Raw genomic sequence first — 13,357 nt, 5'->3', positions numbered from 1 at the left:
AGCTCCATCCAGAGTCAGAAGGCCCAGCTCCATCCCACACCCACCTCTACATTACAAAAATTGCACGTAACAGGATACATTTTACCAAAGCAGATCTGGCTAGTTGGGTTATTACCTGAGTCAAACTACAGACCTCGGTAACTAAACTCCAGTCCAAGGTGCGGCACGGTGGCACAGTGGTTAGCACTGCTGCCTCACAGTGCCAGAGACCTGGGTTCAAAGAGTCTGCATGTTCTCCCCGTGTCTGCGTGGGTTTCCTCCGGGTTGGTCTGGTGTCCTCCCACAGTCTGGAAGACATGCAGGTTAGGTGCATTGGCCATGCTAAATTCTCCCTCAGTGTACCCGAACAGGCGCCGGAGTGTGGCGACTAGGGGATTGTCACAAGTAACTTCATTGCAGTGTTAATGTAAGCTTACTTCTGACACGAATAAATAAACTTAAAGCCTCTATTTATGAAGCCTGGGATCACATGTGCTTTTTAAATGCTTTGTTAGAGTGTCCTGCCCTCTTCAAAGATCTGTGCATCAATGGCCCAGGGCCTGACGGTTTTGGATGATGGGGTCTCCTTTCTCACCATCACTGAGCCTCTTTCAGGAGGAAGTCCCGCCCTAAAGAGCTCCCACCCAATCTGATTGATCGGTCACACTCTTGTCACTGCACCGACACCGATGTGGTGAACAGAAGGAGGCCATCGGAGTAGAAGCCCAGGCACCAGAGGCCAGGTAAGTTCAAGAAGCCCAGGGCGGGGAAGGTAGGGGAGGCCCAGAGGCGCAAGGGGGAGTGACTGAGGTCATGGCAGGGAATGGGGGTGGTAGAGGGGGAATGGGGGGGGGATGGGGTGGTAAAGGAAGATTGGGACATTGGGAAGTCCGGAGGCCACCGGACTATAGAAAGGGGCTTCCGGTGGAGGTGCCACTGCCTCCCCACTGCTTCTCACCCAAAACGTCACCCTTTTGACTTTTGGATTTCCGCCCACACATGTTCAATCCTCCTGTCGGCCTAACAATTGTGGCAGGGCAGGAAATAGCCCTTAGATGGCTAATAATTGGCCACTTAAGGGCTACAATTGGGGCCAGGGGAATCTTCCCATCTGAGGCCTTGCCCACCCCAGCACAAAGTCACTACACGACCTGGGCAGATGGGAACCCCCAAGAGAACTCTGTCTCTTCAGATTCATGCACCCACTCCCGTCACCACTCAGTGGGGGGGTGTAAAATTCTGGCCCTGGTTTCTAACTTCCTGCACCCTCTTTAAAATTGTTCCATTTCGAATGCCTTGTCTTTCTTCATTCTTCCTAGCGAAATATATCACCTCATTTCATCTGGCATGTGTCCACCCATTCTACCAGCCTCTCTGTGTCCTCTCAAAAACTATTTTTATCTTATTTGTAGGTTACTACACTCCCTAATTTTAAGTCACATGCAAATTTTGAAATTCTGCCCTGTAATCGCAAATCTAAGTCATGAATGTAATGAAAAACAGTGGTGACCCTAGCACTGCTCCATGGGGAACACTGTTAAATGCCTCCCAAGACTCAGAACACAACTATTCACCACAACTCTGTTTTCTATATGAGCGCCAATTTTGTATCCATGTTGCTACTGTCTCTATCTCCTAGACTTTAATCTTGTTCATAGGCCTATTATCCGATAGTTTACTAAAGACCTAGTACAAAAGGTCCACTATAATTTTACTCTAAGCACAATGACTCCCAAAAGAGTTCTGTGAACGATCATTAACCTGAAATGTTAACTCTATTTCTCTCAGAGGCTGCCAGACCCTCCGAGTATTTTTTTTTCTGTTTGTGTTTTATCAACACCTTTCATAAATGCTCGTATATAAAACTGCCTTGCCCTCATCCGCCCTCTCTCTATTTCCTCATCTAAAATCTCAATTAAGTTTGTCAAATACAATTTGCCTATAACAAGTGCATGTTGGCTTTACCAGATCACACTTGTCCAAGTTGCTGCTCATTTTTCCAGTAGTGTTGTCCCTAAAGTTTCCCTGTCACTGGTGTTATACAGGCCGGTCCGTCATTGCCACTTTTATCCATTTCTCCACCTTTCTTTTGCACAAGGGTGTAGTATTTGCAATTTCCCAGTCATAGAGAATCCCTACAGCCATTCGGCCCATCGAGGCTGCACTGACTCTCCAACAGATCTTCCCCACGCCCTATCTCCATAACTCCACATACTCACCCCACTAATTCCCCTAACCTATTCACCTTGGGACACTAGGGGCAATTTAGCATGGCCAATCCACCTAACCCGCACATCTTTGGACCGTGGGAGGGAACCGGAGCACCCGGAGGAAACCGACCCAGACAAGGGGAGAATGTGCAAACTCCACACAGACAGTGACCCAAGGCCAGAATTGAACCCAGGTCTCTGGCACTGTGAGGCAGCAGTGCTAACCACTGTGCCACCATGCAGTCCTCTAGAACCACCCCTATATAAGAACATAAGAACATAAGAAATAGGAGCAGGAGTAGGCCATCTGGCCCTTCGAGCCTGCCCCGCCATTCAACAAGATCATGGCTGATCTGAAGCGAATCAGTTCCACTTACCCGCCTGCTCCCCATAACCCCTAATTCCCTTATCGATCAGAAAACTATCTACCCGTGATTTAAACATATTCAACAAGGAAGCCTCCACCACTTCAATGGGCAGAGAATTCCAGAGATTCACTACCCTCTGAGAGAAGAAGTTCCCCCTCAACTCTGTTCTGAACCGGCCCCCCCTTATTTTGAGGCTGTGCCCTCTAGTTCTGGTTTCCCTTCTAAGTGGAAAGAATCTCTCCACCTCTACCCTATCCGGCCCCTTCATTATCTTATATGTCTCTATAAGATCACCCCTCATCCTTCTAAACTCCAACGAGTACAGACCCAATCTGTTTAATCTCTCCTCATAAGCCACACCCCTCATCTTCGGTATCAACCTGGTGAACCTTCTCTGCACTCCCTCCAAGGCCAATATATCCTTTCGCAAATAAGGGGACCAAAACTGCACACAGTACTCCAGTTGCGGCCTCACCAGTGCTTGTACAGTTGCAGCAAGACATCCCTGCTTTTATATTCTATCCCCCTCGCGATAAAGGCCAACATTCCATTCGCCTTCTTGATCACCTGCTGCACCTGCAGACTGAGTTTTTGCGATTCGTGCACAAGGACCCCCAGGTCCCTCTGCACAGTCGCACGATGTAATTTTTCTCCATTTAAATAATATTCCAATTTACTATTATTTCTTCCAAAGTGGATAACCTCACATTTGCTAACGTTATATTCCATCTGCCAGATCCTCGCCCACTCGCTCAGCCTATCCAAATCTCTCTGCAGACTTTCCGCGTCCTCCACGCAATTCGCTTTCCCACTCACCTTCGTGTCATCAGCAAACTTGAATACCCTAGATTCAGTCCCCTCCTCCAGGTCATCTATGTAAATGGTAAACAATTGAGGCCCCAGCACCAATCCCTGCGGCACGCCACTGGTCACCAACTGCCAACCAGAAAAGCACCCATTTATCCCAACTCTCTGCTTCCTGTTAGATAGCCAATCCCCAATCCACGCCAACACCTTACCCCTAACTCCGTGTACCCCAATCTTCTGCAGCAACCTTTTGTGAGGCACCTTATCGAACGCCTTCTGGAAATCTAAAAACACCACATCCACCGGTTCCCCTCTGTCAACCGCACTAGTGACATCTTCATAAAAGTCCAGTAGATTCATCAAACACGACTTTCCCTTCATGAATCCATGCTGCGTCTGCTTGATCGAACCATTCTTATTCAGGTGCTCTGTTATTTTCTCTTTAATAATGGACTCTAGCATCTTCCCAACTACGGACGTTAAGCTAACCGGCCTGTAGTTACCCGCCTTTTGTCTACTTCCTTTTTTAAACAGCGGCGTAACAGTAGCTGTTTTCCAGTCAGCCGGCACTACCCCAGAGTTCAGCGAATTTTGATAAATTACTACTAACGCATCTGCTATTACCTCAGCCATTTCTTTCAGTACCCTGGGATGCATTCCATTCGGGCCCGGGGACTTGTCTACCTTCAGTCCTATTAGTCTACCAAGCACCACCTCCTTAGTAACAGTAATTGTATTAATCAGCCTTCTTGGTTGAATCTGTGGAATTCGCTATATCCTGGGAGAATTGGAAGATTGTGGAACTTTTACCTTAAAATGCCTCAATTGGATCACCATTCACTTTTATACACATGTGCATGCATAATTTAACCTTTTTAGGCCTACTAGCGTTCTTGTGAATCTGTGCTGCACTTGCGCAAAGGCCAAAGCAACATTTGAGGTGTTGTATCTGGAGTTGAATGCAATTGTTCCAGTTGGGATCTGACCAGAGCTTCTTAGAGCTGCAGTATAAACTCCACCTCTTTATCTTTGTCATGGACAGGGTTGGAATACTGTATCACTGATTGTTTCGTGCTCCCTCCTGAGATTGGGCTCCCTCTCTGGCCATGGGATTGTGCAACATTTCTAATGGCCTTCCATGAAAGGGAATTGCTATTTAAAAAAATGCAGTAAGGCAAGTCTTGCACTGCTTTATTTGAGAAATGTGCTTGCCGATTGGACAACTGAATAACATGGGCCAGAAAGGCACCACCTCTGACCCTGGCTCAGTACAGCAATCAACTCGAACATGCATGGGGCTGTGAAACATTAGGGAGTTCCTGCTACTGGTTACTATCCAGAGACTGCTGGGAAGGACAGAATTGCGCTGCCTTCTTGGTCGAATCTGTGGAATTCGCTACCCAATAGTGTGGTGGATGCTGGGACAGTGAGTAACTTTAAGGAGGAGTTAGACATTTTTAATTGATAATGGATTATGGAGAGAAGGCAGGAAAATAGGGATGAGGAACATATCAGCCATGATAGAGTGTTGGAGCAGAACCGATGGGCTGAATGGCCTAATTCTGCTCCTGTGGCCGGAATTTTACTGACACGCCCGCCCCTATTCCGGGGGTGGGCTCGACTCGGAGAACGGCATTCTCCATTGGCCTCGGGCGGGATCATACGAACGTCGAGCGGAAGTGCCGGTAAAATTCCATCCTATATCTTATGAACTTATGAATGGTCCCTGGACACTCATTAGCTAAAGTTCACAAATTAAGAGTTGCCAATTGAGCGAGGTACAGGAGGTTGACCATGTTGGATACATAGGCAAAACAGAGGAGAGAAAACCAGAATGTCAAGAGAGTTGTTTTTAGTATTACACGCATTGAACAAGTTTACCCAATGTGCTTAATGTTGAGAGACCGGAGAATGTCAACACATATCAATTTTTATGAAGTCTGTCTTTCTTTAAGCCAATGTAACATTACTGTATACTTTTAACAAGGATGTTTCTACCTACTATCTCTTTTCTCTTCTAGGCTTAGACTGGGGTATATTGTATTTGTAAATCATACCAATGGTTCCTTCATAATTTTCACTTTCAATGTTCAAGAAACTGTTCACCTTCTTCACAGCTCCCATCTGTACTTCCAAATCGGCGAGATTTCGCACTACCCAGTTAAGATAATTACAAACCTGTGCAAAGAAAGAACTTGCATTTAAATAGCACCTTTCGGTCTTTCACAGCTAACAGCAGTAACCAATATTCATGTAACACCTTTAACATAATGGGACAGCCCAAGGTGCTTCACTGAAGCGTTATAAAGCAACGCTTCACAGCACTCAATCACATAAGAAGTTATTAGGTCAGATGACCAAAGAGGTTGTTTTGAGGGATATCTTAAGGTAGAAAGTGATTTGATTTGATTTATTATTGTCACATGTATTGTGATACAGTGAAAAGTATTGTTTCTTGCGCACCACACAGACAGAGCATACCGTTCATAGAGAAGGAAAGGAGACAGTGCAGAATGAGGTGTTACAGTCTTAGCTAGGATGTAGAGAAAGATCAACTTAGTGCGAGGTAGGTCCATCAAAAGTCTGATGGCAGCAGAGAAGAAGCTATTTTTAAGTCGGTTGGTACATGACCTCAGACTTTTGTATCTTTTTCCTGATGGAAGAAGGTGGAAGAAAGTATGTCTGAGGTGCTTGCGGTCCTTGGTTATGCTGACTGCTTTGCCAAGGCAGCAAGAAGTGCAGACAGAGTTAATGGATGGGAGGCTGGTTTGTGTGATGGATTGGGCTACATTAACGACCAAGAAGTATAGGGAGGGAATTCCAGAGCTTGGGACCTAGGTGACTGAAGGTTTGGCTACCAATGGTGGAGAACTTGTAATCTGGAATATGCAAATAGCCAGAATTAGAGAGCACAGATATATTGTGGAGGATTGTGGAGTCAGAGGAGTATACAGACACAGGGAGTAGAAAGCTCATGGAGGGATTTAAAAACAAGGTGATAATTTTAAAGTCAAGACGGTGCTTAACTAGGAGCCAATGTAAGTGAGCGAATGGAAGAGTAAAAGGAGAATGGGACTTGGTGACAGGAATCTTGAATGGTCTCAAGTTTACGGAGGATGGAATGTGGGAGACCAGCCAGGAGTTCACTGGAATCGGTGAGTCTTGAGGTAACAAAGGCAAAAATGAGGGTTACAGCAGCAGATAAACTGAGACAGGAGCAAAGTCAGCCATTGTTATGAAGGTAGAAAGAGGCCATCATACTGATGGCAAGAATAGGAGGTTGGAAACTCAGCTCATGTTCTTTATAAAAGAACCTGAGCTAAAGAAGGATAAAAGTGGCAATGACAGTTCTTTATTGAAGTGTGGTCACTGTCATATAAACAAATACAGAAGATTACCTGCCCTAGTGATGGTGGTTGAGGGTAATTGAGCAGAACACCGAGTGGCACAATGGTTAGCACTGCTGCTTTGGGAGACTGTCGAGAGTTTGCCCATTCCCCCTGTATCTTTTCCGGTTTTCTCCCACAGTCCAAAGACGTGCAGGTTAGGTGGACTGGCCGTGCTAAATTACCCCTTCGTATCCCAGGATGTGTCAACTAGGGCAATTAGCGGGGTAAATACATGAGGTTACAGAGTCGGAGTATGGGTGGGATGCTCTGTTGGAGAGTTGGTGCAGACCCAATGGGCTGAATGGCCTGCTTCTGTACTGTAGAAATTCTATGATTCCAAGACTGGGGAGAACTCTCCTGATCTTTTTATGTCAAATCAAGTCCACATGAGAGGACAGATAAGGACACACTAGAACATAGGAACAGGAGTAGCGGGGAGGTGAGTGGTAGCGTCACTGGATTAGTAATCCAGAGGTCCAGGCTAATGCTGTGGGGACACAGGCTCATGGCAGAATTTAAATTCAATTAATAAATCTGGAATTAAAAGCTAGTCTCAGTAATAGTGAATGGGAAACCATTGCTGATTGTCATATAAAAAAAAACATTTTGTTCACCAATGCTCTTTAGGGAAAGAAATCTGCCGTCCTTACCTGGTCTGGCCTACATGTGACTCCAGACCCACAGCAATGTGGTTGACTCTAAATTTTCTTTTTAAATTGTACTCCATCCTTAAAGTTACAAAGCCAATGCTCAGAGTGGACCGGGCAAACCCAAGCCCATTCCTTGCTTGTTCCAAAAACCAAATTCAAATTCCAATTGAACTCAACTCACGGTCCCCACAAGAGAGACAAACAAGATCCAAGCTGACAGCATGAGGCATTACAACATCCCATCTCGGGCTTGATCTGACACTTGATCTTAGCCAAAAGGCCGAGAAGTGATTGGTTCTGAAAGAGCCCAACAAGCCACTCTGTAGTATTAAACTGCTACAAAATCTGAAAGGAATGAAATTAGACTACTCAGCATCAACCCCTCCATCGTCACTGGGTCTAAATCCTCAGCACCCTCCCTAACAGCACTGTGGGTGTACCTACACCAGACAGCTCACCACCACATCTCAAGGGCAATTAGATATGGACAATAAATGCCGGCCTTGCCAGCGAAGCCCACATCTCATGAATACATTTTTAAAATGTCATTTATCCCCTAGGGCCTGTGTCCAATGAGATTATGGTTGACTTTGAACCAAACTTACTTGGCCTGTATTTCTCAAGGAGTCTGAACAACAAAAATCCATCAATTTCAGGTTGAAAATTTACAATTGATTTTACATAAATTCCCATTTGTAAAAGAGAATTCGAAACTTCATTCTTTGTGATTAGAAGAGTTTCCTAATTTCACTCATGAAAGGTCTGGTTTTAATATTTAGACAACACCTCCCGAGTCCTAGACTTCCCAACCAGTGGGAACAGTTTCACTCTGTCGGCCTGATCTATTCCCCTCAACATCTTGAAAATTTCAATCAAATCACACCTTAACCTTCTAGATTTTGGGGATTTCAAATGTTGTTTGTGTCATCTCTCTTTGCAATTTAACCCTTTGCGTCCAGTTTAATGTTTCATGCAAAATCAGATCAAATTAAAGTCAAAACGTAAAGGGATCCCACTTGATTCGTGAGTGGGATCCCCATACAAAGTACATTAATTTAACAACTTTCTACGTAGCCTCTTCCATATTGCACACTGGTTAGTGGCTTTCAAGAGGCTTCATAGGAGGCCTTGTAGTCGAGTGGGTAGCGCCCCTACCACTGAACCAGAAGCTCCTGGTTCGAATCCAACTCCAGGACTTGTTGGCCATGGAAAGGGCATTCAACGTAGGTTAGTGGGCTGATCATCCGCTTGGAAACCCTTCCACCACTTACCCTACCATTCCCCAAAGGGTAAAGAAAACAGCATGGGTGTGAAAGATACGCTCAACAAACACTGAAGCTCCATTGAGTTTTGTATTTACTTTCAATTATTATGTATTGGATTCTTGAAAACCAGGGTAAGAAAAATAATAACAATGAAAGAATGCTGCGCCATTGACAGATACAATGATTGACTTTGCATTGAATACAAATCTAGTTAGCACATGCTGGAAACGTTTAGCTTGATCCCAAGTTCTAGCCAGGTTGGCGATGGGGTGGAATGACAGATGTGCTCCCATTGCATCTGAGGAGCCTGAGCACCAAGAATTGGGAGGAATTGGGAAGAACAGGGTACTGAAAGAAATGTCAGAGGTAATAGCAGATGCGTTAGTGGTTATTTATCAAAATTCGTTGGATTCTGGGGTAGTGCCGGCGGATTGGAAAACGGCTAATGTTACGCCGCTGTTTAAAAAAGGAAATAGACAAAAGGCGGGTAACTACAGGCCGGTTAGCTTAACGTCTGTAGTTGGGAAAAATGCTGGAATCCATCATTAAAGAAGAAATAGCAGGCCATCTGGATAAGAATGGTTCGATTAAGCAGACGCAGCATGGATTCATGAGGGAAACCGGTGGATGCGGTGTTTTTGGATTTCCAAAAGGCGTTTGATAAGGTGCCTCACAAAAGGTTGCTGAAGAAGATTGGGTCACACGGAGTTGGGGGTAGGGTGTGAGCGTGGATTGGGGATTGGCTATCCGACAGGAAGCAGAGAGTCGGAATAAATGGGTGCTTTTCTGGTTGGCGGATGGTAACTAGTGGCGTGCCGCAGGGATCGGTACTGGGGCCTCAACTATTTACCATTTATATAGACGATCTGGAGGAGGGGACTGAGTGTAGGGTAACAAAGTTTGCAGACAACACAAAGGTAAGTGGAAAAGTGAATCGTGTGGAGGGCGTAGAAGGTCTGCAGAGAGATTTGGACAGGCTGAGTGAGTGGGCGAGGATCTGGCAGATGGGGTATAACGTTGACAAATGTGAGGTTATTCACTTTGGAGGAAATAATAGCAAATTGGATTATTATCTAAATGGAAAAAAATTACAACATGCTACTGTGCAAAGGGACCTGGGGGCCCTTGTGCATGAGACGCAAAAACCCAGTCTGCAGGTGCAACAGGTGATCAAGAAGGTAAATGGGATGTTGGCCTATATCGTAAGGGGGATAGAATATAAAAGCAGAGATGTCTTGCTGCATCTGTACAGGGCATTGGTGAGGCCGCAGCTGGAATACTGTGTGCAGTATTGGTCCCCTTATTTGCGGAAGGATATATTGGCCTTGGAGGGAGTGCAGAGAAGGTTCACCAGGTTGATACCAGAGATGAGGGGTGTTGATTATGAGGAGAGACTGAGCAGATTGGGTTTGTACTCGTTGGAATTTAGAAGGCTGAGGGGGTTCTTATAGAAACCTATAAGATAATGAAGGGGCTGGATAGGGTAGAGGTGGAGAGATTCTTTCCATTTAGAAAGGAAGCTAGAACTAGAGGACACAGCCTCAAAATAAAGGGGGGTCAGTTTAGGACAGAGTTGAGGAGAAACTTCTTCTCTCAGAGGGTGGTGAATCTCTGGAATTCTCTGCCCATTGAAGTGGTGGAGGCTTCCTCGTTGAATATGTTTAAATCACGGATAGATGGATTCCTGATCGGTAAGGGAATTAGGGGTTATGGGGATCAGGTGGATAAGTGGAACTGATCCATTTCAGATCAGCCATGATCTTATTGAATGGCGGGGCAGGCTCGAGGGGCTAGATGGCCTACTCCTGCTCCTATTTCTTATGCTCTTATCATTATAGTGGACAAAGACAAGCAGGTTTACTTACCGTTAATGCATAGGTTAGACCAAATCCCACAAAACCAGATGAAATATTATTGGAATATGAAATGGAGGCCAGAGCTGCGGTGAGGACAATGAAAGCACCAAGGTAGTCCTGTTTAAAGCAATAGGAACAAGTTGTCAGTTGATGTGATTGTCTACGATTAACCTTCTGAGGACTTGACTTGACTGTCCTCAGGGGTTTAGTGATTGAAGGCAGCACAAAGTATGGCAGGCACTAAGCCAATAGCAGCAGATTCAAGTACAGTTAGACATCCCACTCAGCCCAGCAGTTGGGGATGTCACAGTTACATCGACATCCCTGGGTTAGCACAGCAGAGAAAAATCAACATCCTGTTTCGGATTTGCAATACAATGACTTCTGCACCATTGTGAATCCTGACTCAGGGCAGCCTCACAGTTGGTTTTGATCGTCCTAAAGTCATTGTGAGTCATCGCTTGCTGATGCTCACTGTCTCGGACCATCCATGAACAGCAGAGACTTATAAACAGGACATCACCCATTGAACTATCTCCCAGCATGAATCAATTAATTTAGACAAAATGCAGAGTTCCAACTGCAAATTTAGCATGAGGTGATTTATTTTTCCCCTTCTGCTGGAAGCTATAGGCGGAAGAAAGGCTAGGCAGTTGTTAAAGGATGTTGCAACATCCATAAGGGCCTCCTACAATCAGGAGGTTGGCAAATGGGGGTTATACTGCTTGGGGCATCTGTTCTCATAGCAGACTTCAAGGGAAAGGAAAAATGATCATAGAATCCTTATCATAGAATCCCTACAGTGCAGGAGGAGATCATCCAGCCCATCAAGTGTGTACTGACTCTCCGACAGAGTATCTTACCCAGGCCACACCCCCTACCCTATCCCCATAACCCACACATTTATCCCACAAATCCCCCGAACCTGCACATCTTTGGACACTAAGGGGCAATTTAAAGAACAAAGAACAAAGAACAATACAGCACAGGAACAGGCCCTTCGGCCCTCCAAGCCCGCGCCGCTCCCCGGTCCAGGATTGAATCCTGAATCCAGGATCCCCGCCCAATTTTCCAGCCTATCTACATACCAATATCCTATCCACCGAGCTGTCCCTCACAGCTACGATGCTTTGTTCATTACAACCTATTAACTCACCCCCACCCCCCTATTCCAGACCATGTGATCCCCAGGGAGAGGCGAAAACCCAGAGTGAAAAACCCCAGGGCCAATATGGGGAAAAAAAAAATCTGGGAAATTCCTCTCCGACCCTAAAGCACGGCCAATCCACCTAACCTGCACATCTTTGGACTGTGGGAGGAAACTGGAGCACCTGGAGGAAACCTGGAGGAAACCCACGGAGACACTGGGAGAATGTGCAAACTCCACACAGACAGTGACCCAAGCCAGGAATCGAACCCGAGTCCCTGGCTCTGTGAGGCAACCAATGTTTCTAACACTAGGAAGCAATGCAGACACAAAGGATATGTGTCAGCACCGGAAAACATTCCATAGTATCTTGGGATCAGGCAGACTGGAAAAGTACACACAACACAACTGGTTGCTTCACAACTTCTTGCACCTTGACTGTGGCTAAATGCAATGCATTCTAGCCAACTGATGGTTCATAGACATACTCATACTGGAGCAGGTCATCATAGAATCATAGAATCCCTACAGTGCAGAAGGCGGCCATGCGGCCCATCGAATCTATATCGACCACAATCCCACCCAGGCCCTATTCCTGTAACCCCACACATTCACCCCGCTAAGCCCCTGACACTGGGGTAAATTTAGCATGGCCAATTAACCTAACCCGCACATCTTTGGACTGCGGGAGGAAACCGGAGCACCCAGAGGAAATGCATGCAGACAGGGGGAGAATGTGCAGACTCCACACAGACAGTGGCCCGAGGCCGGAATTGAACCCGGGTCCCTGGCGCTGTGAGGCAGCAGTGCTAACCACTGTGCCACCCTTCTGAATTATAAGTTAGAACTAGAACTATTGTTGCATTAACACCAGTAAAGGTAAGCTCCCAAAGCTAGCTCACTTACTGACTCATTCACATGGCTACATTCCAGCACACCACAATGATATAAATTCATTACCACGTGAGCACTGTTTAAAAAGGTGTCTTACATTCAGCATTTTAAATCGTGCTCCTTTTCTGTTTCTATAGGCCACCTGAAGGTTAGTCTGACCAGCCATGGAATGCAGCAAGCCAACATCTCGCACACCCACCAACACTGCCCCGCTTGCAAACCCGTGCATTTAAACATCATTCCGAGAGAAAATAATCTACTTGAGGTGGACACATTGGGGGCGATTCTCCCAAAAACATTCTAAGTGCTGAATTGCCATGAAAACTGGAGTAACTCCCGCTGATATTTTTTGGGTGATTTTCAGAATGAATCTCCCCCACACTGAGCACTGCAGAGTGTCTCAGTGAGATTCGGGCGGGGCCTATTCCCGCCCGAGAGGCTGGCGGCATCGCGCTGAGTGGGCCACTGCGCCTGCACTGATCTGTCAGAGTGTAGATTGGCTCATGGGTCTATACTGCCGGCTTCCTGATCACTGGCCAGCCCCAAAAACCCCATCACTGCCCCTCTGATCCCCCTACCCCTCCCAACCTCTCCAGGCAAGCCCCGATGCTCCGCCCCAGGCCCATCATGATGTCTCCGCCCCCCCCAGCAGTCCTGACTGCCCTCCCCACCCGGAGGCCAGCCCCAATAACCCCCTTCCTTCCCTCTGTCCCCGATTCTTTTGCAGAGTGACAGCGGCTCCCCTCCACCCTCACCAATCACCACCCCCCCCATAGGCCCCACCCACTCAAT

The 13,357-nt window shown here is 46.3% G+C and overlaps 1 protein-coding gene and 1 pseudogene across 4 annotated transcripts in view; both read right to left on the bottom strand.

Annotated features, from left to right (window-relative positions):
- LOC144507873 (ATP-binding cassette sub-family C member 9-like) overlaps positions 1–13,357 on the bottom strand; it is a 214,064-nt gene that overhangs the window by 33,226 nt on the left and 167,481 nt on the right. For all 4 annotated transcript variants that reach the window (XM_078235306.1, XM_078235308.1, XM_078235309.1 and 1 more), the window contains 2 exons: positions 10,534–10,641; positions 5,422–5,542 (listed from right to left, as the gene is read on the bottom strand). In XM_078235306.1, coding sequence (XP_078091432.1) covers positions 5,422–5,542; positions 10,534–10,641 — 229 coding nt within the window. The remainder of the gene's footprint in view (positions 1–5,421; positions 5,543–10,533; positions 10,642–13,357) is intronic.
- Positions 7,467–7,695, bottom strand: LOC144508146 (U2 spliceosomal RNA; annotated as a pseudogene).

This window comes from Mustelus asterias, chromosome 19 (assembly GCF_964213995.1).
Source record: "Mustelus asterias chromosome 19, sMusAst1.hap1.1, whole genome shotgun sequence".
NCBI classification, from domain to species: domain Eukaryota; kingdom Metazoa; phylum Chordata; class Chondrichthyes; order Carcharhiniformes; family Triakidae; genus Mustelus; species Mustelus asterias.
The sequence above is the reverse complement of the archived record's forward strand: the minus strand, read 5'-3'. Positions and strand labels throughout refer to the sequence as shown.